Source organism: Dipodomys merriami, unplaced genomic scaffold (genome assembly GCF_024711535.1).
Source record: "Dipodomys merriami isolate MVZ:Mamm:240054 unplaced genomic scaffold, mDipMer1.0.p SCAF_122, whole genome shotgun sequence".
In the NCBI taxonomy this organism is placed as follows: Eukaryota; Metazoa; Chordata; class Mammalia; order Rodentia; family Heteromyidae; genus Dipodomys; species Dipodomys merriami.
In genome coordinates, this window is record NW_027202516.1 from 2,335,389 (window position 1) to 2,359,884 (window position 24,496).

General features: G+C 49.7%; 1 protein-coding gene across 3 annotated transcripts in view; it reads right to left on the bottom strand.

Annotated features, from left to right (window-relative positions):
• Lrrc1 (leucine rich repeat containing 1) overlaps positions 1-24,496 on the bottom strand; it is an 88,782-nt gene that overhangs the window by 51,005 nt on the left and 13,281 nt on the right. The window contains exon 1 of one of the 3 annotated variants that reach the window (XM_070017283.1): positions 16,919-17,060. The exons of 1 other annotated variant lie outside the window; for it this stretch is intronic. Coding sequence is in view for 1 of the 2 variants with exons in the window: in XM_070017282.1 (XP_069873383.1) it covers positions 7,570-7,617 (48 nt within the window). In the remaining variant the exon portion in view is untranslated. Of the gene's footprint in view, positions 1-7,569; positions 7,633-16,918; positions 17,061-24,496 lie in introns of those variants that run through there. One more of the 3 variants, XM_070017282.1, reaches the window with a different exon arrangement.

Below are 24,496 nucleotides of genomic sequence, written 5' to 3' on the forward strand. Positions count from 1 at the left end.
CCCCAAAAAAAGATTTTTTTTTAATTTTAAAAAGTATAAGTTTAATGTGTAATATATGTCATTTTTAAATTAACAGGAAACAGCCAAAAGGTGATTGGGGCTCTAAAAAGGTTAAGGAAGCATTTCAAAATACCTTTCATGTGCCATAAGAAAAATAAAAACTCTATTAACACGTGATACTGTATCACTCATAGAGTTTAAAATGCATAAAAATCTCAGAGAGTAGATTAGCAGATGCCTAAGAAATGTGAAATCACTGCTAATGTGTATGGAGTTTCTTTCAGAGTAATGAAATGTTCTAAAATTGGTTGTGGTGATGGCTGTACAACTGTGACTATATTTAACACCACTGAATTGTGTGGTTTTAAATAAATGAATTATAGGGTATGAAAATTCTATCTCCAGAAAGACAGAATGTACAGAAATCAGTAGACATCAATGAAAAAGGAATACTTCTGTACCAGAACACTAACCTGGGGATACACATGAATATATTTATTTTTTTTTGGTTTTTTTTTTTTGGGGGGGGGTCCGGTCGTGGGGCCTGAACTCTGGGACTGGGCGCTGTCCCTCAGCTCTTCAGCTCAAGGCTAGCGCTCTCCCACTTGAGCCACAACGCCACTTCTGGCTTTTTTCTTTTTGCTTATGTGGTGCTGAGGAATCGAACCCAGGGCCTCAGGCATGCAAAGCAAGCACTCTACCACTGAGCCATCTTCCCAGCCCATGAATATATTTATTTAATAGAATACAGTTACCGCTGAGGAAAGGACTTTTAAATATTTAATTAAAGAGATAGGAAAACTGAGGTCTACCAACATTTAGTGACATTCCTGACACTGTACATCAGTTAATTACATTCACTAGGAAAAATGCCAAAACCTAGCTATGCTGGAGCATCACAGCATACAAAGCCTCACTGCCAGGCAAACAAAGGGCAAGAGCATGTCAGTGAGACCGGTGTGCGAAAGCGCAAAGGTGACGGCTGTGCTGGTTCAATCCCAGCAGACAGAGCAGACATAATAGAAACTGAGGCAGGTATCTGAAAGACCAGATTCTTAAGGAGCCTGGGCTCGGAGCCTTCACAAACATGCAGATAAAAAACCCTGACAAGAGGAAGACTTAATAAGACAAGACAAAGTCTGGCGCAGGTCATTAACTGATGTAGCTAAAGAGCATTTGAAGAAGAAAAAAAAGTGTGGTCTACCTTTTGAAGCCAAGAGGCATTGATGAACAACCAGGCAGTCTTGGTGACACTGCCTAGTCAATCTGGAATTAGAGTGTTGTGGTCATGTTGGACAATCTCCCAAGATGCAGAAGAGAATTCAAAAGAGAATCACAAATTATTGAGAAATTTGACAGAGAGCAGGGATATTGAGTTTACATTTAAAAAAGTAAAAGGAGACAAGAAAGACTTTACATCATGATAAAAAGGGAAATTAATCAAGAGGTTATAACAACTGTAAGTCTATCTACATCCAATATGGAGATCTAAAGGCATAAAACAAGCATTAAAAGATCCAAAAAGAGAGACAGGTTGCAAAGCAGTAATAGCGGGGGACTTTAATACCCTACTTTCCAAGACAGGAAGTTAACAGGAGACATTGGACCTGATCACAACTTCAGAACAAATGGACTAGGCAGACACCGGGGCTCCCAAGCCAAGGGCAGCAGAATGACTCTTCTCAAGCACACCTGGAATGCTCCCCAGGGCAAAGCACAGGTGGAGGCAGAAGCCAAGCCACAGAAGACTTTAAAAGGATGAAATAACATCAAGCACCTTTCCAACCACAATGGGCTGAAACTAGAAATCAACGTCAGAAAACCGAGGGAACTCTAGAAAACTCACAAGTGTGTGAGATTAGCACACTCCTCAACAACATTGGGTCAACAAGCAAATTATAAAGAAACCTTCAAAAAATACCTGAAAGAAACATGGAAGCACAGCAAACCAAAAGTCACAGAACAGTAAAAGCAGTTCTGAGAAGGAAACTTACAGCAACAAATACCTGTATGTGTAAGTGAAAGAGAGAAAGAAAGAAACACAAAGCAGGCAGGCTCAGGTAACCTAATATGAAACCTCAAGAAAGTGTAAAAGAATAAACTACACCCAAGTTAGCAGAAGGAAGGATTAAAGGTAAGAGCCGAAATAAAGTACAGACGGTAAAAACAATAGAACAGGTCAATGAAACTAAGAACTGGTTTCCTGAAAACAAAATTAACAGTCTTTCAATTGGTCTAGGAAGACAGAGAGACAGAGACAGAGAGACCCACAATCAGGAATGTAAGAGACGTCACAACTGATACCACAAAAATGTGGAGGACCATAAGAAAATGGCTTGAACACAAATATTCCAACGAAGTAGACAAACTAGAAGAAATGGACTGCTGCTTCCTAGATGCATAAGACCTGAAGAAATACAATATTTGAACAGACCAATGTTGAGTAAAGAGACAGACTAGATCAGTAACAACAACAAAACAGAAGGAGGCACAGGACCTGACAGCTTCATAGCAGAATTCTTCCAATAGTTTTAAAGAATTAATGCTAATTCTTCTCAAACCTTTCAAACAAATTAAAAAGAGAAGAACATTTTCACTCTTTTAGAAGCAGCCCTACCCTGAAACCAAAGTCAGATACAGACATTACAGAAAAAGTCAATCACAGGCCAACGTTCTTAATGAATATAGATGCTAAAATTCCTAACAAAATGCCAGCAAACCAAAGTCAACAATATGTTAAATGTAAATTAACAATCTACCATGATCAAACTGGACTTACACTGGGAGACAAGGATGATGGCTGAACATTAACAAAATGAATAATAAAACCCATAATTATCTCATCACACCCAGAAGCATTTGACAAAACTCAAATGCGATTTAAAAATGAAAAACTTTCAGGGGCTAGGAAGGTGGCTCAGTGGTAGAGTGCTCACCTTGCATGCATGAGGCTCTGGGTTCCATTCCTCAGCACTACATAAGCAGCAAAAGCTGGAAGGGGGGCTGAGGCTCAAGTGGTAGAACGCTAGCCTTGAGCTAAAGAGCTGAGGGACAGCCCCCAGGCCCAGAGTTCAGGCCCCACAACCGACCAAAAAAAAAAAAAAACTTTCAACAAACTAGGCACAGAAGGCACATAGTTCAATAAAATGAAGGACAAAGATCACAGCTAGCATTTTTTAAAAATTTGTTAAATATCTGAGATGATGGATATGAAAACTAAATAATTCTTTATTGTATTCATAAATCATAACATCACTTTGTATCACATAAATTTGTTCAATCATGAACTGCTAATTTACAATAGAAAGCATTTCTATTCACAAAAGTAGAAAATTTATACCCATATGCTACTGAAACAAGTAACAGTTAATAAATACGAAATGAGAACAAGGCTTAATCTCTCAATAAAACCATTTCCTCTAGACTCTGAAATTGGGACAAATATTTTCCCTTCCTTATTTATTTGCTCAAAGGACAAATAAATTAAATAGATCACAAAAAATAGCCTTTCCTGTTCTAAAATATAATTTTAATAGGTTCATGTTACAGTGGCACAGGAACCCTTTTCTTTACGCAACAAAGAAATGATTGTTGACCAGTTTCCCTACATGGCCCTAAAAAGTCTCAGAGAAACCAATTTCTGAGAAGCAAATTCATTTCCCGCTGAGTGCTACCATGTGTGCCCTGGAGAATTTATAACAAAAATGCCTACATTTATTTGGCTCAAACCAGTCCATTTCTACTCTTTCTATATTCTGCCCTCCACTAATAATTTTATCCTCTTATTTGCTAGTGCATTAAAATATTTTGCTGTCATTCCATGAATCACCAAGCCGTCACCACTAGTGATCCATAACAGTTATAAACACCACCCCCATAATTAAGATCGCTCAAGGGAAAATCACTTTGCAAATCATGACGCCAGGACTACTCTGTTTATTGTGTTATGATCAGACAAGTGGAGAAGGCTGGGCAAGGGCTGTGATCCCCTGGACAAAAGAACATCTTATTAAAAGGCCCAGACACGAGGGCCGCCCCTCTGCGGTGGGAATCCTGAACGCAGGGGCGCCTAGCTGCTGGTGTGGGAGACAAAACTGGCAGTGCAGACAGAGAACTTGCAGGCCTGGGTCCCAGCAGGGCAGGCAGGGCAGGGCAAAGATCCAGATGATGAGGGAGAAACAGGTGTCAGCTTGAGACACTAACAACAGGGAAACGAACAAACATGGATGCCACATGCAAACATGACCTATTATATTGCCATTAAAAATCAGGTTCCCAGAGACTATTTCATGATAGAAAATAAACACATGTGTTTTAGAATTAAGGGAGAAAAATACAAAATTGTGTGTGTGTGTGTACACGCGTGTATGTATATAATATCTATGTATATATGTACATATATATATATTTAATCATTATTTTGTTAAAAATATAATATGAATTTTAGAAGGGAAAAACAGCTTAAAATAGTTAATGTGCTGATTTTAAAAAGAATATAAACCAAATGAATAAAGATTATATGGTATTAATGTTTTGTATTGTAGGAAACCAAAATGTTTATCTGTACAAAGCCTATTTAGTCAAATGTATCATCAAAGAAAACTTTGAAAAGATAAAGGTATAACAAATTTACATATAAAGAAAAAAGCTCGGGGCTGGGAAGGTGGCTCAGTGGTACAGTGCTTGCCTTGCATGCATGAGGCCCTGGGTTTGATTCCTCAGCACCACATAAGCAAAAGAAGCCAGAAGTGGCGCTGTGGCTCAAGTGGTAGAGCACTCGCCTTGAACTGAAGAGCTGAGGGACAGCGCCCAGGCCCAGAGTTCAGGCCCCATGACCGACAAAAAAAAAGAAAGAAAGAAAATAAAAGAGCTCCAGGTTGGATTACACCTGTAATCCAAGCAGTTCAGAACAGCAGCTGAATGCCACCCTAGGCAAAAAGTTAGCAAAGCCAATGGTTCCTGGCAAAAATGCGAACACTTACCTGAAAAATAACAAACACAAAAAAGTGGAGGCATGGTTTAAGTGGTAAAACACCTGTCTAGCAAGCATGAGGCCCTAAATTCAACCCCCCAGTACTATCCAAAAAAAGAAAAAAGAAAGCAAAGGAAAGAGTTGTGCGTCCAGTCGTGGTGTGGGAGCACACACCTACACTCTCAGAATGTGGGAGGCAGAGGCAGGACGTTCCTGAGTGCCAGCCCTGGAATGCACACTTAAATCTGGCCGGAGGGGGCGGGGGAGGGCTGTGGCAAGGGTAGAATCTTTCCAACAAGAAGCCAAACCCATATTCAGTGACGTTGATTAAAGAGTCCTTATACCTGGACCCAGGGTGTTCTGACGTGGTTAATGTTTCACTCATTGTACACAGGAACTGACAAGGAACAGGGTTTCTGCTGAGAAGATTCTGTCATGCATTCAGTACAATTTATCCAAGGTAAAGACCTCAGGGTTTGGAGACAGCGAGGATGGCCAAACAGGAAGTCCTGACTGCTGAGGACATCCAGGAGACAGCTGGAGACAGTGAGCAGGGGTGTGCGGAAGCGCAACAGGGAGGCGGGAGAATAGCTCATCTCTGGCTGTCACTCTGTTCCCTCCCTCTGGGGGACTGAGGACAGCTGCTCTATAGTCAGTTGTACCACAGCAACAGAGTCAAAGGGTCCAGGGAGACGTCCAGTGAGCGGCTGTGTTGAGATGACGTTCCCGGTGAGCGCACCGGGCTGCGTGGGCTGGGCAGCGGAGGTGCATGCGCACACCGCTCGGGCTCAGCTCTCCCCATCTTGGGAAGCTGTTCACAGATACCTGCCTGCCACGCTGGGGCCTTCCTGACAGGGGGCACCACGTGCAGGACGGGGCCGCCCCCCGCACGGGCCTCCACCTAACAGTGCATCTCCATCAGTAACATGAATGCTACTTTGAGTCACTCCAACTCCAGGGAAGCACTTTGTCCGGTGTCCTCAGTAATTGGTTTTAAACCACTGTCAAGAGACGTTGAAGGGTGAGGGAGGGACCTGACTAACCAGTCAATGCTGTGTGTCTTTGCAGCCAAGGATGCATCTCATAAGAAGCTGCAAAACCAATGAAGCCCTGCCCTGGTAGCCATGAAGTTGCCGTCTTGATCTTGGAAAGCTTACTTGAAGCAATCGCCCAAGTACTTTTCCAGACGCAGAGGGGACAGAACACAGCACGCGCTGTAGGAACAAGAAGGCAGCAGCTGCACCACTGTGGTCCCCGGCTCCCTGGGCGGGCCGGGCGCACACTGTAGGGAGCCTGCACCAGCTCTCAGAAACAGAATGAGCCGATTGTAGTCACTGCAGAATTTAATAGTGGAGACGGGCCAGACTTGTTCCAGAAACCCCCTAGCATGTTATAAACGCACAAAGGCTTCCATGTGCATCACCACATTCCCACAATGCCAATTTAGGATTCAAATTGTGTGATTTTTAGCATGAGGATTTCCTCTGTTCCCAAGTGTTCGCGTTCCTCTAATAGACAGCCCAGTATCTTCAGAGTAAATCCTCTTCACTTCTGTCTCTCACAGTTTCCTACTATTTGACCAACACGGCTAAGTAAAACAGCAAAATGGAAAGAACCAACAAGATATTCCCTAGCAACTCCCAAACAGTGACGAAAAACCAAAACACATCTCCCGCAGGTCACCACACTCACAAAGTCAACACAACATCCAGCCCAGAAGTAACCCGGACGAGCAGAGGACACAGGCTCTCCTGCTGCGCACGCTCTGGCTGAGAGGCCCTGTCCCTACACAAGTCTAGTAGGTCTGCTTTCTCAGCGCTGCTCATGGGAAAGCTGTTTGCTTACTCCACTGCCTACCGGCAACCTGGGTGAAGAGGCAAAGCAGTCTCAGTGCTCCTTCCGTAAGAAACGCACGGGCGGGCGCTGGCGCGGAGGCCAAGCCACCCCACACCGCAGCCAGCCCTTCCCTGTGGCGGCCCACGGCTCCTCGGCATTATTTAGTAAGTGCCTGCCGGCCGGAACACCTTCCCCAAAACCACCACAAGGAACACTTGACAAAGGGAGACTGGAAGAACGGGAGATGCTCCCCAATTCCACAGGTGCGCCTGAGCGAGCTTCCAGGCCCTCAGGACACCAGCCGCCTCTCCCAGGTGCCCAGACAGAAGGAAGTGTGAGTTCCTCCTGAGCTCCCGGGCAGCTCGGCCTCCTGCCTCCTCCCCCAGCTGAGCGCCCAACTTCTTCCACCCGGATTGGCACAGAACAAGAGAGCACGGCCAGCTACCTCTGGACTCCAGCTCCACTGCCAGCGCCGAGGGGCCTCCCTGGCCTCACCCCACCACCCCTCCTCCTTTTCTCTCTGGAAAAGGAAGAATGGCACCGACTGACAAGGCAGGCCCAGGGTGCCACAGGCCTCTCCCAAAGAAGGACTTCCCACAGGGACATTTAAAGTACTTTAAAACTGAAATGTTTCGCTGTTAGAATAGCCTTGGAAAGTCCAATTTTAAAAACCTGACAACCTAATTATTACAAAAGCAGCTCCTTAAAATAATGAGGACTGCCCGGCTGCCCTGGACTAGGAACTCCAAACACAGCATTACCTTAATCCGTAAGCCAGCCTGCACCGGGCAGAACTGGGTTCCCAACATGATCCTCAAGTGCAGAGAATTCACACACAGGGTGAGGCCCCCGGGGTCAGCTCAGGACTCAGACTCTCCTGAGACCAGAAGAGACGCCCATAGGCTCAGGCCTGCAGTGCTCCCTGGTTCACTGGCTGTCCATGCGGCCCCACGCAGCTCCCTTCACCTCCCCGGTGCCTTAGAAAAGCAGCCATCCCTACCGCAGAGGTCCGTCTAGGAGTGGACTGGGGTAAGGCTGTGCACAAGAAGTGCTGTGATTCCTAGTACAGGTGCTTTAGCAGCGCACGGGCCGCCAGCCCAGCAGCAAGCTACGATCGCTTCCCCGAAGCAGGAGACTTTGATGCAATGCCAGATAACATCTTGCTGCCCTTGGAATTCACCTCATCAAGCTGGGATGGAGTGCTGAACAAGAATCGTGCTGAGACCTTTTAAGGCCTCCTTTCATTCCCAGAAGCAGAGAAAGACCACACACAGACAGGCATTCTGCACAGAAATCAACCGTCTGCTGGGAGCAAATACATGGATGGTCTCAAGAAGAGACTTCCATGCCGCTGTGACCAGTCTCCACCGGCTCGGCTCCCTGGCACTCCAGTTACTGTCCAAACACAGCAAGTAACTCAAAAAACATTCTTCCTACTAATGAAAGCCTGTAAGAAAGGGCTAGAAAGATGTCAGGGATGCCCAGGCAGAGCCAGGCCACACTGAATGGGGCCAGCCTTCAAGAGGGCGCAAGAGGAGGGCAGGCGGGAGGAGCAAGGCCTGCGGTTCCCAGGGCCCCTCCGCCCAAAAGAGAGCCACCACCGCCGGGCCACGGGGAAGACAATGCCCGGCAGACCCGGGGGCCCCACCCCAGCACCAGCACAGAGCTCGAGGCTCTAAACGCAAAGAGAGAAAGCACGTGAGACTTCTTAGCTTTTGAACTTAGACTTTCCAAACACTCGGGACTCAGGGCTGGAAACTCAGAATCCGTCTGCACGTGCATGGCAAAGCAAGACTGCGACTTCGTGCTGGCCCGCGAAGGTGCACGAAGGTGTGCCCGCCGGCTGCCTGCCAGATGACCGTGGTCCCCGCCGCAGGAGACCACGGAGCTCTAGCTTCTCATGGAGGCCCTACTCCCCCAGCACATCCTAATAACTTCGGCCACGTTGTCCCAGGTTCCAGGAGCTTCGAAAGCACTGGCTTACACACCCTTGGAAAGCCCTCGCTTACACACCTATCATACCAGTGGTCACTACACACTGCACCTCAGACAGACAACAGGGCGTGCCAGGCACCAAAGCCGCACCTCAGCCTCTGTGGCTGCAAGTCCAATGTCCTCCCTAGCCCTGCCCTGGTGGCCATCATGCCCACAGGCCCGTGCACCCCACACTCCCGCCCACTGAGTCACCGCTCCCAGTGACCTTTCTTCCACTACCAGCTTCTTACTCACTCTCTGTCTCTCCTGAGTTTCTACCCAGCTACGTGAGCAGAACAGAAGTGGTTTTTCCAGAGCACCTCCAGTCTCTCACCTCCCTCGCCCGCCCCCCCTATCCTCATTCTACCCTCCCCCCCCCCCGCGGCGAGGCCCCGGGGAAATAACAGTAACACATCTTCAGAACACCACAGTCCCTCAGAATCCTCACTGCGGCTAAGAGACGGCCAACACCTGGCTGTCCAATGGCTTTACTAAAATCTCTACCCAGAACTGCATTTACAAGTTCCAGATCCAGACTCTGAAAGCTCACCTTTGCTGGTGAACACTTCCTGCCCTAACTCCTGGTCAGAACAGGGGGCACACAGCAGCTTTTGTGTCAGAAGAGTGAGAGCCAGCTCTGCCATACTTTAAAAATGACAGGCCGGGTGCCGGTGGCTCACGCCTGCCATCCTAGCTAGTCAGGAAGCTAAGATCTGAAGATCCTGGTTCAAAGCCAGTCCAAGAAAAAAGTCTGTGAGACTTTTCTTTTTTCCTGGCCAGTTGTGGGACGTGAACTCTGTGCTGGAGCCCTGTCCCTGAGCTCTTTTGCTCAAGGCTAGTGCTCTACCACTATGAGCCACAGCACCACTTCCTCTGTAAGACTCTTATTTCCACTGAATTTAAAAAAAAAAATCTCAAGTGATAGAATGCTAGCCTTGAGTAAAAGAAACTCAGGGACAGCATCTAGGCTTTGAGTTCAAGTCCCAAGTCTGGCACAAAAAGAAAAAGAAATGACGGGGGCAGCTGTCCATCGCACGGATTCCTGGGCCCCTTTGTGAGGAAGGCCAGGATGTGCTCCTAGCTAGCGGTTAGCATCCAGGAAGCTTGGAACGGAGGACTCAGGTAGATCACTGTGTAGCTAGCATCAAGGGAGGAGAGTGAAAGCATGCATTTGTTACAGAGACAACACAATCCCCAAGGAAGAGCACTTGAGCCAACAGCCTTAGCTGTTGCAACGCTTCCCTGCGTCCAGAGCTTCGCTGTGTGTGTGAACGAGTAGCGGTGCACATGCTACGTCCTGATGGAGAGGGCAGCGGAGCAGATGTGCAGAGGCTGAGGAAAGCAAGGCGAAGGACAGCGAAGCAGAAAGCACTGCACTAAAGTGGCTCATTTCCAAACAGGGACAGTTCCTCCTCACCCCTGCTCTCCACGGTTGCCTGTGCCGAGGAAAGATATAAAGTGAAAATCTGCGGAGGCAGAAAACCAAGATACAGACTTGAATGAGGAGCGTCTTGAGTATATGAGCCCCTCGGGTGCCGCGCAGTCCATCAAACAGCCGACTCTCCTCCTCTCCAAGGTGACCCCTGGGAATACTCCATGCTCCTTTCTTGGTCTCTGAGCCAAGGCACAGGGACCCATCCTGTCCTTTTCAGGATGCAGAGACACAGTCCTAAACATGCCAAATTGAGGTAACAAGAAGAGGAACCTCTTTAGACTTAAAAAACTTTTCACGTAAAGCAGCCAAACTGTAAAACCTGGTTATTTTTCAAAGATTCCTTCCTTTACATGGACCTATAAGCCTTCACATCCAAAGTGTATTCATTCTTCCTTACATAATCAGGACTAGAAACTAACAGCATTATGAATTGTACCACAGAAACATATATGCCTAACTTCAAATGAAAACCACGTTACTTCCCAGGTTTGGGTCATGGACACCAATAAGAAATACACAGAACTCTGGAACACTGTCAGCACAAGCACAGGACACTGGAACACGATCAGCACAAGCACAGGACACTGGAACACAATCAGTACAAGCACAGGACACTGGGACACAATCAGTACAGGCACAGGACACTGGAACACAATCAGTACAGGCACAGGACACTGGAACACAATCAGTACAGGCACAGGACACTGGAACACAATCAGTACAGGCACAGGACACTGGAACACAATCAGTACAGGCACAGGACACTGGAACACAATCAGTACAGGCACAGGACACTGGGACACAATCAGTACAGGCACACGACACTGGGACACAATCAGTACAGGCACAGGACACTGGAACACGGTCAGTATAGGCACAGGACACTGGAACACCATCAGTACAAGACAAGCACAGGACACTGGAACACAATCAGTACAAGCACAGGACACTGAAACACGGTTAATACAGGCACAGGACACTGGAACACGGTCAGTACAGGCACAGGACACTGGAACACAATCAGTACAGGCACAGGACATTGGAACACCATCAGTACAGGCACAGGACACTGGAACACCATCAGTACAGGCACAGGACACTGGAACACTGTCAGTACAGGCACAGGACACTGGAACACAATCAGTACAGGCACAGGACACTGGAACACGGTTAATACAGGCACAGGACACTGGAACACGGTCAGTACAGGCACATGACACTGGAACACGGTCAGTACAGGCACACGACACTGGAACACGGTCAGTACAGGCACAGGACACTGGAACACGGTCAGTACAGGCACAGGCCACTGGAACACGGTTAATACAGGCACAGGACACTGGAACACGGTCAGTATAGGCACAGGACACTGGAACACAGTCAGTACAGGCACAGGACACTGGAACACGGTCAGTACAGGCACAGGACACTGGAACACGGTCAGTACAGGCACAGGACACTGGAACACGGTCAGTACAGGCACAGGACACTGGAACACGGTTAATACAGGCACAGGACACTGGAACAAGTCAGTACAAGGACAGGACACTGGAACACGGTCAATACAGGCACAGGACACTGGAACACGGTCAGTACAGGCACAGGACACTGGAACACGGTCAGTACAGGCACAGGACACTGGAACACGGTTAATACAGGCACAGGACACTGGAACACGGTCAATACAGGCACAGGACACTGGGACACGGTCAGTACAGGCACAGGACACTGGAACACAATCAGTACAGGCACAGGACACTGGAACACGGTTAATACAGGCACAGGACACTGGAACACAATCAGTACAGGCACAGGACACTGGAACACGGTCAGTACAGGCACAGGACACCGGACACTGTCAGTACAGGGACATGAGAAGAACAAGGCTAGGGAGGACCCTGACCAGGCCCCAGGAAGTGAGAGGTTAGAGGAGGTCAGTAGGGAACACCAAACAGTTCACTGACACCGAATGCCTGTCATGGGAAAAGAACTAGGCTTGAACAGCCTGTCCCCAAAGCAGGAAGCTAAAGGGAGAGAAACATCCTCCCGTACGTGGACTGAGGTGTGGCAGGCCCTCCGGGGTACAGTGAGGTCTCTAAGCACAAGCTGCCTGATGACCGTCCAGTATGGCTTCATGAAGGAAACAAGCAGCAGCTGAACAGCGGGTCTGGAAAGCGCTTTCTCGGCCGAGGTGCGTACGCTCTCCTCACACTCAGAAGCTGCCGAGGCTCTTCAGTGCCTGGGAGATGTACTCTGTGCTGTAATTAAGCAGCGCAAGTACACAATGTTTGAGAAGTAGCAAGGCACCCACAGAGCAACTGGGGTCATAAGACAAAACAGGCTACATGGCAATGCACACAGCATCCCCAGGGAGCAAGAAGAAAAGGACGGCAGCAGTGGCCGGCGTTAGCATGGCCTTGGCCTTTGTCATGAGGACACTTGCTCCAATAAAGGTTTAAACGATGATATAACATTCATAGCTTCCCTTCATAGCTTATAAACAACTTTTTATTTTCTTGGTGGTTCTAGGATTTGAACTGATTTGCTTATTAGGCAGGTGCACTCACCTTGAGTTCTCTAGCCCTTTCTGCTTAGGTTGTTTTTCAAGGAGGGAATTCATTTGTCAGACTGGCCTGACTACAGGCCTCCTGTTTGTTTTCAATGTAACTAACAGGGGCATACCATCACACCCACGTCTTATTAATTGACATGGCTTCTTGCAAATTCTTTGCCCAGACTAGTCTAAGACTACCTCCTCCAAATCTCTGCCTCAGATTAGCTGGGATTACAAGAGTGAACCAACATATGCAAGGCACCAAGAGCTTTTCACTGTAGAAATACGACTGGTTGCAATCTAGATCTTCCATGAAAATAGAAATGTATTCATACAATTAAAAGAGAGAGAAGACAGTGATGGTAGTGCATATGAATAAAGTACATTGAATATGTATAGCATATGTATAGCATGGTCAAGCCCACTAAAGAATATCAAAGAAATGGAGAGGTGAAAAGGAGGGTAAGAGAGAGTAACACAGGCAGGGTGGACCAGATCCCAGTACGTGACACCCGTGCGTATACACATCACAACAAAAGCCTTCTATAAAAATGGGCCTCGTGGATGAGCAGAGCACCATGTGGGAATGACCCGTGCACGAGACGCTTCAGACCACAGCTTTACCTCCGCAGGCACAGTGAGTCCAAGAGCAAGGGGCAGGCCCGCTATGGCTGGACAGCGCCCGGCCCCTCTAGCCGGCGCTGGGCAGCCTGAGTGAGCTCAGCCTGCAGCCCCCCTCGTAGGAACACACGTCCACCTCCCAGGGACACCTGGGGGCTAAGTACCTGCAAGAATTCAGAGCCTGAGTCCTCGGCGCCACCCTCCCTCCCCACTCTCTAAAGAAACCTTTTCCAGCAGGACAAAACGGGGAATAGGGAGCGAGAGGGAATTCAGTGAGAAGCAGTGACACCTCAGGACCTGCCAGGGGCTGACAGGCCAGGTGGCCGTGTCTCCAGTAACCTGCGTGGACCACAGATAAACAATGTGAGCCAAGGCTTCCTTGTCCACCAGCCTCCCAGGCACCAGCTTCACTGGCTCCTTGTCCAACAACAACAGCAGTGCCGGAAGCCTGCCCACCCGGGAACCCACAGGAAGACACGCTTTCACGGCCCAAGCCCGCCTGCCAGTGAAGATGACCGCCACCAACGGCCTGCCCAGCGCCGCCCCCTCCCCCCCGGAGCCTGGCCAGCAGAATCTCCCTGAGCTCCCTAACTCCTCTCTCCAAGCTGTGCTGCACCTTCCCTGGCATTATGGCTTAAACATGGAGGAGTCAGGCTGAAGCCACGCCCCCGGTCTCTGCCTGGCATCTGTATCAGCCCTGGAGCCTCCCTAGCTCCTGGATTGCTGTGCTCTTATCTAGATCTGGACTCCTCACAAGTCACCTGACACCTTCCCAGTGCTGAGCTGTTCTTACAGAACCTGGAAACACAGAGCTGGCATAAGGGCAAAATGAAACCTGGCTCTCCATGCGTGACAAGTGTAGCAATTATATTTTCCTTCACAAGTTTTATTTCAAACTCAGCAATGAAAAAGCATAAATACTTCTGGCCCCTTTTTAAAAAGAAACAATCTCCCTGTATTGAAAAAAAAAAAAAAAAGACAAGACACAGGCTGGGTGCCAGTGGCTCATGCCTGAAATCCTAGCTATTTGTGAGGCTGAGATCTGATGATCTCAGTTCAAAGCCAGCTTAGGCAGGAAAGTCCAGGAGACTCTTTAATAGCAAAAATCCAGAATTGGAGCTGTGGCTCAAGTGGTATAGAACCAGCACTAAGTGAAAAAACTCAGGGATAGTGCCCAGGCCCTGAGTTCAAAACCCAGGACCAGCACAAAGTGAAAAAAAAAAAAAAGGAAAAGAAAAGGAAAAAAGAGAGAGAGAAATGTGGGGGGAGAGGAAGTAGTCTATCACTACAAAACATAGCATTAACCTTCCATCTTTCCCAAGTCAACCCACAATGTAGCACCGCTAACAGGGTCTAGAGCAGACACTGGAAACAGGTCCCCTTACAGCCATCTTTAATGCATGAGCTCTGGGAAGGAGTACAGAGAGAATGCCCTAAGAAGAAAAGGCAAGCGACTGGCTTCCCAGAGAATTATCAAGAACACCCGATAGTCTCAGAATAAACGAAGACATAAACGAAAGGAAACCCACACTGTGCGTGACAGGCACGAGGCTACAAGACAAAGTTCTGATCAGTAGCCCACAATCCTTTTAGGAACCCTCAAGATGCTCAGTTCCTTTAAAATGGAAAGAAAGAAAGAAACTGAGGAATGACAACTCTGTAATCATGAATCCAGGCTGGACGACGTCTGTCTAGTGCAGTCATAACGTATAACCTAAAATTTCCTACTGGGACAAGTGGGTGCTCAAAGCAAAATACCCCTGCTCGCACCTGGGAGAGACATGAGCGGCTTTGTCCTTAGAGGAAAGACAGATGCTAGCTAGCTAGCAAGGCAAGTTGCTCCGGGGCCAAGGGGAGACACAGAGGAATCTGCGGGCATTCAGACGCAGCCCGGCTGTCACACATGTTTTCTGCTATGGAAGCTAAGCCACAAACACTGCCTAGTGCGGCAGGCGCAAAGCAAAGGGCCAGGGTGTAATCTGCTTTCAACTGTTCCTAGAAACCTCATACAGGTGACAGGTTCTCAAACAACTGAAATACCGAGAGAGAACAAGCTCTGACAGCTGAAGAAGGGACCAATACGTCAGGAAGTGCTTAAGTTCCTTCTACAGTCGCTGGGATAGGAGAGCAGCGCTCCACAGCCCCCCTTCCGGGCTGACATGCAGTATGCTGCTGAATTTCTCCTCTCTTTTATCTACTTCATTTTTTGGGGGCGGGGTCAGTCATGAGACTTAACGCTGGGCCTGGACACTGTCCCTGAGCTCTTCAGCTCAAGGCTAGACCACTTGAGCCACAGTGCCACTTACAGTTTTCTGGTGGTTATTTGGAGATAAGAGTCTCATGAACTTCCCTGCCCAGGCTGGCTTTGAACCGAGGTCCTCAGATCTCAGCCTCCTGAGTAGCTTGGATTACAGACATGAGCTACCAGCACCTGGCTTATTTTTTTTTAATATGCCAAATTTTTATTTTTACTACATTGGTTAATGTAGTAAATGTCTTGCCTATTTCATCATAGCATTTATTACACCACAGGAGTCTACTTTCTTAAATGTAGTACTTTTCACAAAGGTGTGCAGGATTGTTTTATAAAAATAGAGCAGCAAGAAAAGCAGGATAAGACGGGAGGGTCCATCTTGGAGATGCTGATCCCCGGGAGACGTGGGGATGGGATCCAGGTCTCCACTTCCTCCCATCTGACACTGTCAAGCCTCTGCCTCTAGTCGGTGACAATGGTAGCGGGCAGGGTGCCTGCCAGGTGCTTCACACACGCTGTCCCCCTGCCCATCAGCAAGCCTGGGAGACAGACATGCTCCTTTTAGGCCCAGGAAACATTTAAAGATGGGAGCTCAACAGGGAAAATCATTACTGAAAAATCAAACAAGAACAGAGGATCACATCAAAACACAGAAGCCTACAGCCACCGCCAGCTCCCACTTCCTTCCCCTTCATCCTCAGGATTTATGAAACCAACCAGTCCATGACATGAAAATCAGGTAGAAAATGAGTTCTTCAAAGGCAGCTGCAGTAAAGGGAATGTGCTATTCTAATGAGATTAGATGCAACTGAAGCAATGTACAGTCTCTCACTCAGTACAGCGTGATAGAGACCTGGAGGAAAGGCAGCACTGCCAAGCCAGGCTTGGGGACGAGTTATACCATAAGCCCAACCTGAGCCCAGGAGTTAGCTGCCACGCTGTACTTCCCTAACACAAACCCAATAGTGACTGATATGTGGAGACGCTCTACAGCTTCCCTCAGAAAAGCGTTCTTTATCAGTTAAAGTTTCTGCTCTAAACAGCAAACACACAAGCAAGCGCTGTTCCCAGGAAGGAGGCGGCGCTGGGCTGTCAGATCCCTCCTGGCATGCCACGTCATGAGGAGGAACAGGGGAGATGCAACATCTCTACAGGAGCAGAGCCTAGAAACACAAATGCGTGGCGACGATCTTCCCTGGGAAGCGAGGCGTGGGGTGGGGAAGGGAAGGTGGCGATCTCCTTTGCCTCTAGCTCACACAGAGCCCTGCTCACCCTTTCCTTTTCATTTGGTGTTCCGTCTCAGGTCCGTAGTGCAGACCTCCTACTCTCCTACGGACCTCAAACAAGGGGCCTCCTCCACCTCCTTCTCCACGTGAACAACGTAGGGCTCTGCTAACAGCATCCAGCTGCTATTCCACCAGGAAAGGTCCGGCGCCTCTGTGAAGGGGGTCGGGGAACACGGTCTTTTTCAAGGACTTCTCAGGCCCTCCTCAAATGGCATCTGTCTCCACCCCTTCCTAGTGGCCCCAGCCAGGAGCACAGATAAAAAAGGATCGTGAGATAAACAACCCACAGCAAACGGCTGTGTGGAGAGGGAAACCCGGAAATGGTATCCGAACACCGCTGCTCCCAAATGCCTTTCCATTTTTACCCTAGATCCCGGAACCACTCTGCCACTTACCTCAGCTTCCTGGCAAGACACGCTAGCAATCGCCCAGCCCTCGGCCACCCCTCTCTCTCTTCTGCAGGTCTTAAAATGTCTTGTTTCTGACCCTACAGGGTTTAGTGTAGGCTCTGGTCATCCACCCCCACGTGCGGTTTCAGCCCACAGAGCACCTGGCTTGGAGTCCACCCACCATGGTGCTGCACCTCGGCCGGCAGGAGGTCAGTGCTCTGCTGACAGGGACGTAGACTCTCCACGTCCCGTCCCGCCTCGGACCACTCGCTCCCCCAAGACAAAAGCCTGTACGAAATGAAATGGAATTTAAGTAGCTACTGCCATTCCTTAGAAGCGTCCGTCACCTTGAAGCCTATTCTGGGCGAGAGTCAAGGGTGTGTTTAGAGCGAGGCAGCACAATCCATGTGTCACCATTTATTCAACAATATCACTGACGGGCACTCACTTCTTTCCTTTTTTCTGCCCTTTTCTTTCTGGTTTTTGCCACCAAAATCGCACTGATAAAAATCCCCCTGTCTGTGTCTCTCTGCCACGCTGGTGCTTCTAAGTTTAATGCAGAAGGGCAGGCGTGGCAAGCCGAGGCTGGCCCCCCTGGAATGACCCCAGAGGGCTGCGTTGATCACCGACGTGCCCACCCCCGCCCTGGACCCCACAGAAAAGACAAGACGATTGAATGCTTGTGTACATCTAGACTATCTCTGCAAAACAAGGAGTAAGAGTAGCTTTCCTGGGCCTGCGGAAGGGCAGAAGGGGCGCCGGCCACTCGCTGTGCACGTGTGTTGTGCTGCTGTCCACACGCGCCACCATGAGCCTAGGCAACAGGCGACACAGCCAAAACTCAGAACAGTCCTTAACTTGTCTGCAGAATTGCTGGAGTGCTGCTCAAACGTCAAAGGGTGTGAAGTCAAAATGCATAGAATTTGGCCTAAACGTAGTCACTGCTTTGGAATATACATCTATTCAGACAGAGCCTGTGGTCACACTCACTAGGCCTCTCTCAAGAAGCCCAGCCAGTGAAGACAAGACCTGCACCCAGCCCGAGCCGGTGTGGGTGGGGTGCGCGGGGGAGGCGGCCCCGGGGCTCAGCGGGCACCCTGCCCACTGGCAGGCCGGCAAGGCCGGAGACGGCTCCTCCAACGGAGCCAGGGACTGCACTCCAACTTTTTTCTGCCTTTTTTTTTTTTTAACATTTCTGAATGTGTCCATTACTGAAATGGACATAATTCTAATTTCTACAGTCAGAGGTAAAAAACACTTCAAAAATACCAACCCAAATGCATGCTTGTAGTGTAAAAGCTGAAGCCGTGGTTAAATGGTAGCCATTGTCTTGGTCTCGCCACTCGTGCATTGTCCCTCCCTCCAGCGTTCATGGACGCTCTAGCTGACAAAGATGGAGTGCCCCCCACAGCCCACACGCGAAAGCCCGGGCGGCCCAGCGCTGCCGGGAGGCGATGGCGTGTCGGCGAGCGGTGAGCCCTACCAGGTGGTCTTTGCCCACTGGGGGAGTCGCCCAGAGCCCTTCTCTTCCTCTCCTCTTCTCCTCTCCACCACCCCCTCCAGCCACAATACCATGCCCCACTGCAGGCCTAAAGCTAACCATGCCAGCTGGAACTGCGGGCCAAAAACACCGCTTTCCTCTTCCTAAGCTGATTACCAGGTATTGGTTACAGTAACAGAAATCTGATGAGTACGAGGTATGGCAGAAACGACCTTGAATAACTGACATTAACACACCATTTATATATGCAATCAAGTCACAAGGACAAGTTTCGTTCTGCTTTCCTTTTGGTGATCCACACAGACACTCGAGGCCCTGGGTGTCGCTCAGTGCCCAGCATTCCCACCTGCAGCTCAGCCCTCCTCCCCTCTCCACCTGCTTCTTCTGCATGTCACTCAAGAGCCTGCTGGGAGGCACAGGGGCCTGTAATCAAGATCTGCTCCTGACCACCCCCAGGCCATGAACACGGCTTCCCACCCACCCAAGGAAGGAACATAGGCCTAAGCCACCTAATGTTCTAAGACCAAAGTGTCCTGACCGCAATCACCAAACCAAGAAGGAAAAAGCATACCAAGCAAGAAAAAGAAGTGCCCTCTGGTAGCAGGCTCACCACAATTAATAGGCTAAAAATATCTAATAAAGGCATCAAAGGCATTAAAGATGAAAGACTCTCTACTTAAAAACTGCTTCTGGGGCTGGGAAGGTGGCTCAGTGGTAGAGCGCTTGCCTTGCATGCCTGAGGCCCTGGGTTCGATTCCTCAGCACCACATAAGCAAAAAGAAAAAAGCCGGAAGTGGCACTGTGGCTCAAGTGGTGGAGCGCTAGCCTTGAGCTGAAGAGCTGAGGGACAACGCCCAGGCCCAGAGTTCAGGCCCCACGACCAGACCCCCCAAAAAAACTGCTTCTGAACCTGGAAGGACGGGAGGCACACTCATCATCTGCCAGCAAGCTCGTGTTATACACGCAAAATTTTTAATTAAAACTTTAACTGCTTAGGCAGATGCAGGGTCAGTCTACTTCAGAAGTCACGAGGCAAGAGGCAAACGGAAAGCAGCGCGCGCCCGGGTCGGACCAGGCGTGCTCCGTCCTGGACACAGGAAGCGTTCTGTTTTGACAGGACCACAGGCCAAAGCCAAAGTATTATCTTTCACCAGCAGCATTGAAAACAAATAAAAACTAAAAGTTTTTTTAAAAAAGAAGAAGGTTGGCAGGCCTGCCTTCCAGGAAGATCAAGATCATGTAGCCAAAGCAAAGCAGTTTCACAAGGATAACTATCTGTACACAGCTACCTCCACGAGTCTGCAATTGCAGGGAAGGAACACTCAACTTTGTCCAGTGAACACTGCCTTGCTTTGATGCCTTAATTTCCCTACAATCCCAGCTAAGTCTGCAGAGTCCCTGGGTCTTACAGGCCAAGACCGTAACCAGGTATCACCACACGGAATCAGCTGAGCAGAGGGGACTGGGCCTGCGCGAGGCTGCAGGCACTGAAGACATGCCGGCATGTGCCCACGCGAATGCACGTGGAGAAAACAAGCCCCATGGTCGAGCAGCAAAGAGACAGCACATCTCAAAGAGCAGGTGACTACGGAGCCCCTGGAAGATGCATGCCTGGAAGCGGCATGCCGTGCCCTCCCCCCCCCTAGCCACCAGTTTCAAATGGATCCAGGTGCCTGAGCCAGGACTGGACCCTGAGCAACACCACATGGTGTCTACACTGCCCTTACCCGGGGAGGAGAGCCACCCGCGGCCCCTGACAAGAACGTCAGAGGCTCAGGGCCGGGATGGGAAGCCTTCCAACCTTTGATGGCTGGCATCATGGGGTATGAGGAAAGCAGAGCTGGCCGCCTGGGGCCGCATCACTCACTCTCCCAAAGCTCTTCACCAGGTCTTCATTCCCCCAGAATAAGAAAATGAAGGCTCAGACACCGCGCAGAAATCACCAGGTCATATAACCGCTGCAGGTGGGGGGAGGTCAAGCTACATTCATCCAGCCCCGGTGCCCAACGTTCCTCCAGTGCTCGTGCCCCAGGACATGGCCCTGGTCCCCTGGGCACCTGCTGAAACCATGCTGCTGCCCACCAACACCTCCGCTGGATGGGCGAGAGCCACTCAGCACTGGGCTCCAGATTTCTTTCCTTTCCTTTTTCTGTTTTCTTTTTTGTTTAAAGAACACCCAGCTGGGTGCCATGGCTTATGCCTGTCATCTGAGATCTGAGTATTGTGGTTCGAAGCCAGCCCAGACAGAAAAAGTCCTAAAAGACTCTTATCTCCAATTAACCATTCAAAAATGGAAGTGGCACTGTGGCTCCAGTGATAAAGTACTAGCTTGAGCACAAAGATTCTCAAGGGCAATGCCCAAGCCCTGAGTTCAAGACCCCCCCACCCTACCCCCGCCAATAAAAGAATGCCTAGGCAGGTCCTTCTGACAAACCACCAAGTCCAATCCATTGTGGTGTCTCTACTAGTGGTCAGCATGACAAAGACAGCCTGGCTCTTTACATAAGGGACATAGAGGAGTACTGGAAACAAGCCTGAATTACGTGCTCATACTGTTCAACCACCATGTCCACACAGTCATGCATCCATGGGGGCTCAGACCCAGTGACTCTTCCTCCACAGCCTTCAATGCTCAGTGGGCCCAGAAAGACAGTAATGCAGGTCTCATGGTAGCATTGAGGGTCTCATGACAGTAATGCGGGTCTCTTGACAGTATTAAGGGTCTTATGACAGTCATGCAGGACTCATGGCAGTATTGAGGGTCTTATGACAGTCATGCAGGACTCATGGCAGTATTGAGGGTCTTATGACAGTCATCCAGGACTCATGGCAGTATTGCAGGTTCCACCATTCCAAAAGTGACATGGGTACACAAAGTGACTAAAGGAGGGAGCCCTTACGGGAGGTGTCCTCTGAACTAATGAGCTGCTCAACAAACGAATAGTAGTTAGTGAAACATGTTTTGGGGCAATGAAGGAGCAGGGCTCACAGGAATGGAGGCAAATGCAGTCAGTATCATCAATGTACACTGACTGTAAGAACTGAACTGTGTACCCTGAGGCTAGGGACGGAGGAAATGGTAGAGAACAGAAGGAGTAGCACGGATCGAGATGCACTGTACCCATAACATGACTTACGGATTTGTAACCTCTTCATACAACTACTTAATAATGAGAAAAAATTAGAGGTAACAAAAAGATAAATGTTTTTGGAAATGGAGAAATTTAATTTCTAGTCCCTTAAGAGATACCACATAAAGAGAAGCAAAACGTCTAAGGATCAGCAGAAAACAAGTATCACGTATGTCAAAACAGGCCAGGCCTCCCCAGGCCTGGTATCTACCCACCACAGGCCACGGCCTCCCCAGGCCTGGCATCTACCCACCACAGGCCACGGCCTCCCCAGGCCTGGCATCTACCCACCACAGGCCACGGCCTCCCCAGGCCTGGTATCTACCCACCACAGGCCACGGCCTCCCCAGGCCTGGCATCTACCCACCACAGGCCACGGCCTCCCCAGGCCTGGTATCTACCCACCACAGGCCACGGAGACGCTTTGTGGCCAATCTCATTTCCATGCCCAAGTATGATATTCCCTACTGCGATCACAGTTAGTTCTTAAACTTATTTCTTAGTCTATTCCAACCTTCAAATACACCTTCAAAGGAACAAAGATATGCGAACACCAGGGATTGGCAGACATAAGCAAACAGCTAGAGAATAATTCCCAAGGAATTTCAATGCTTTGCAATGTTAGTGATTACTCTGAAGGGCAAGATATGCACATAGTGCCTTCTTATCCGCTAGTTTTTTAAAAAATATTTCTTTGCTGTGTAATTACAACTGATGCTTAATTGCCTGAGTTTAAACACTAAAATCAAATATAAAGTTTTGCTAAATCAATTTTTTTTTTTGTCGGTCATGAGGCTTGAACTCTGAGCCTGGGAGCTGTCCCTCAGCTCTTCAGCTCAAGGCCAGTGCTCTACCTCTTAAGCCACAGCGCCACTTCTGGTTTTCTAGTGGTTTATTGGAGATAAGAGTCTCACAGACTTTCCTGCCCGGGCTGGCTTTGAACCACGATCCTCAGATCTCAGCCTCCTGAGTAACTAGGATTACAGGCATGAGCCATTGGCACCCAGCTTCAATTTTTTTTTTTTTTAATTTACCTATATACCACCAACTAAACGGAGCCGAGCCCTATAAAAAATAAATAAATCAAAGATAGAGTACTGGTGAAAAAGAAGAGGGAGGAATTGGGAAGGAAAGAAGATGTGAGCGAGCAGGCCCTGGACACAAGCAAGCAGCTAGGAGAGCCCACAGGGGCCTGCAGAAGTCCTGCAGAAGTGGGGAGGCTCAGAAGGAGCTCACAGGTCCACAGCTCCAAGTTCCTCAGAGCCACAGGCTTCAGATTACTATCACAGCCTATTAGCTCCCTCTGAAAAACTAATTAGCTACTTATTTACTTCTTTATCTTGAAAACCTCCAGGCCAGATGGAATGACCAAAAGGTAGGAAGAGGTTCCCGGACTTGGCCTCTGGCCACGCACACCTGGGGCCGGCAGGGTGTCTACATCGCAGTGTCCACCACAGAGCACATGCAAAGCTCAACCTACGCACCTCATTTATTCAGCCTAAATGCTTGTTTTTACACGTCAGACACTGCACGGTCAGCACGGTTCACGGAAGAGCGGAGAGGGTGGGGTGTGGGGGTGAGAGCTGCCCCGGCGGTGCGGGCCTCGGCCCGGCTGTGCGGGCCTCGGCAGGTGGGGCCGCGGGCCGGTGAGCCGCGGAGTCCGGCCACACTGGGTCCTGCCCCTGTCATCCTGACTTCCTCGAACAGCAGCCGCATGCCAGCAGGTCAGGAACCGGGGCCCCGGCTGCTGCCGTACAAATCTTCACCTCCAACATCCCCATCTGGCCTTGTCTCTCACGGGACGTGGTAGCCCTGGTGGCCATTTTCTCTCTGCCCACTTGCCCCTGCTGGGGGCTCCCTCTCCCTCGGCCCAGTCTGGACAGCATCCCACGCCCCTTCCCATCAAGCCCCCAGTGGCTTCCTACCCTCCTGCCCCGTCACCCTGTTCTGCGGGAGGGGCTGGCACCCACACGCTATTCCCTCTGGACTGGGACAGCTGGGCGCTGGAGAGAAACAAAAGAACACAGAAACCCTAAAGGCTAGCACCTCCAAGCTGACCAGCAGGACCCCTGGCCCGCTCCCTCTCCATTCCTTCTCCTGTGCCAGTCCCAGGGGACCCCGCCTCCCGAGACCACCTGCACCCCCACACACCCATTAGCAGGACTCCCCGCTTCATGTCCAGCCCACATTGTGCCACAAATGACCCTCAAGCTGATGTCACTCCACCGCCAAAATAAAAGCCAAACTCAAACTCCTTCATCTGCCCCCGCAAAGGGTCCTTTCCTTCACACCGCCAAGACGCTGCTGCACCCCAGCCTCTGGCAGGCTGCCCGGAGCCCTAGGTCGACGGGGAACCAGGCCCTGCTCTGGCATCCCCGGTGCCACAGCCTGGCGCAGCCTGGGCGCGGTAGACACAGGAGGATCTATGTCCAGGCTGCCCACAGACTGGGGCTGCCGGCCTCACACACTACATGGAGTCTGACACACCTGCACTTAACCCCCCCACCGCGGGGCCCCCCTCCCCCCTCCCCGCTAGCCTTCTC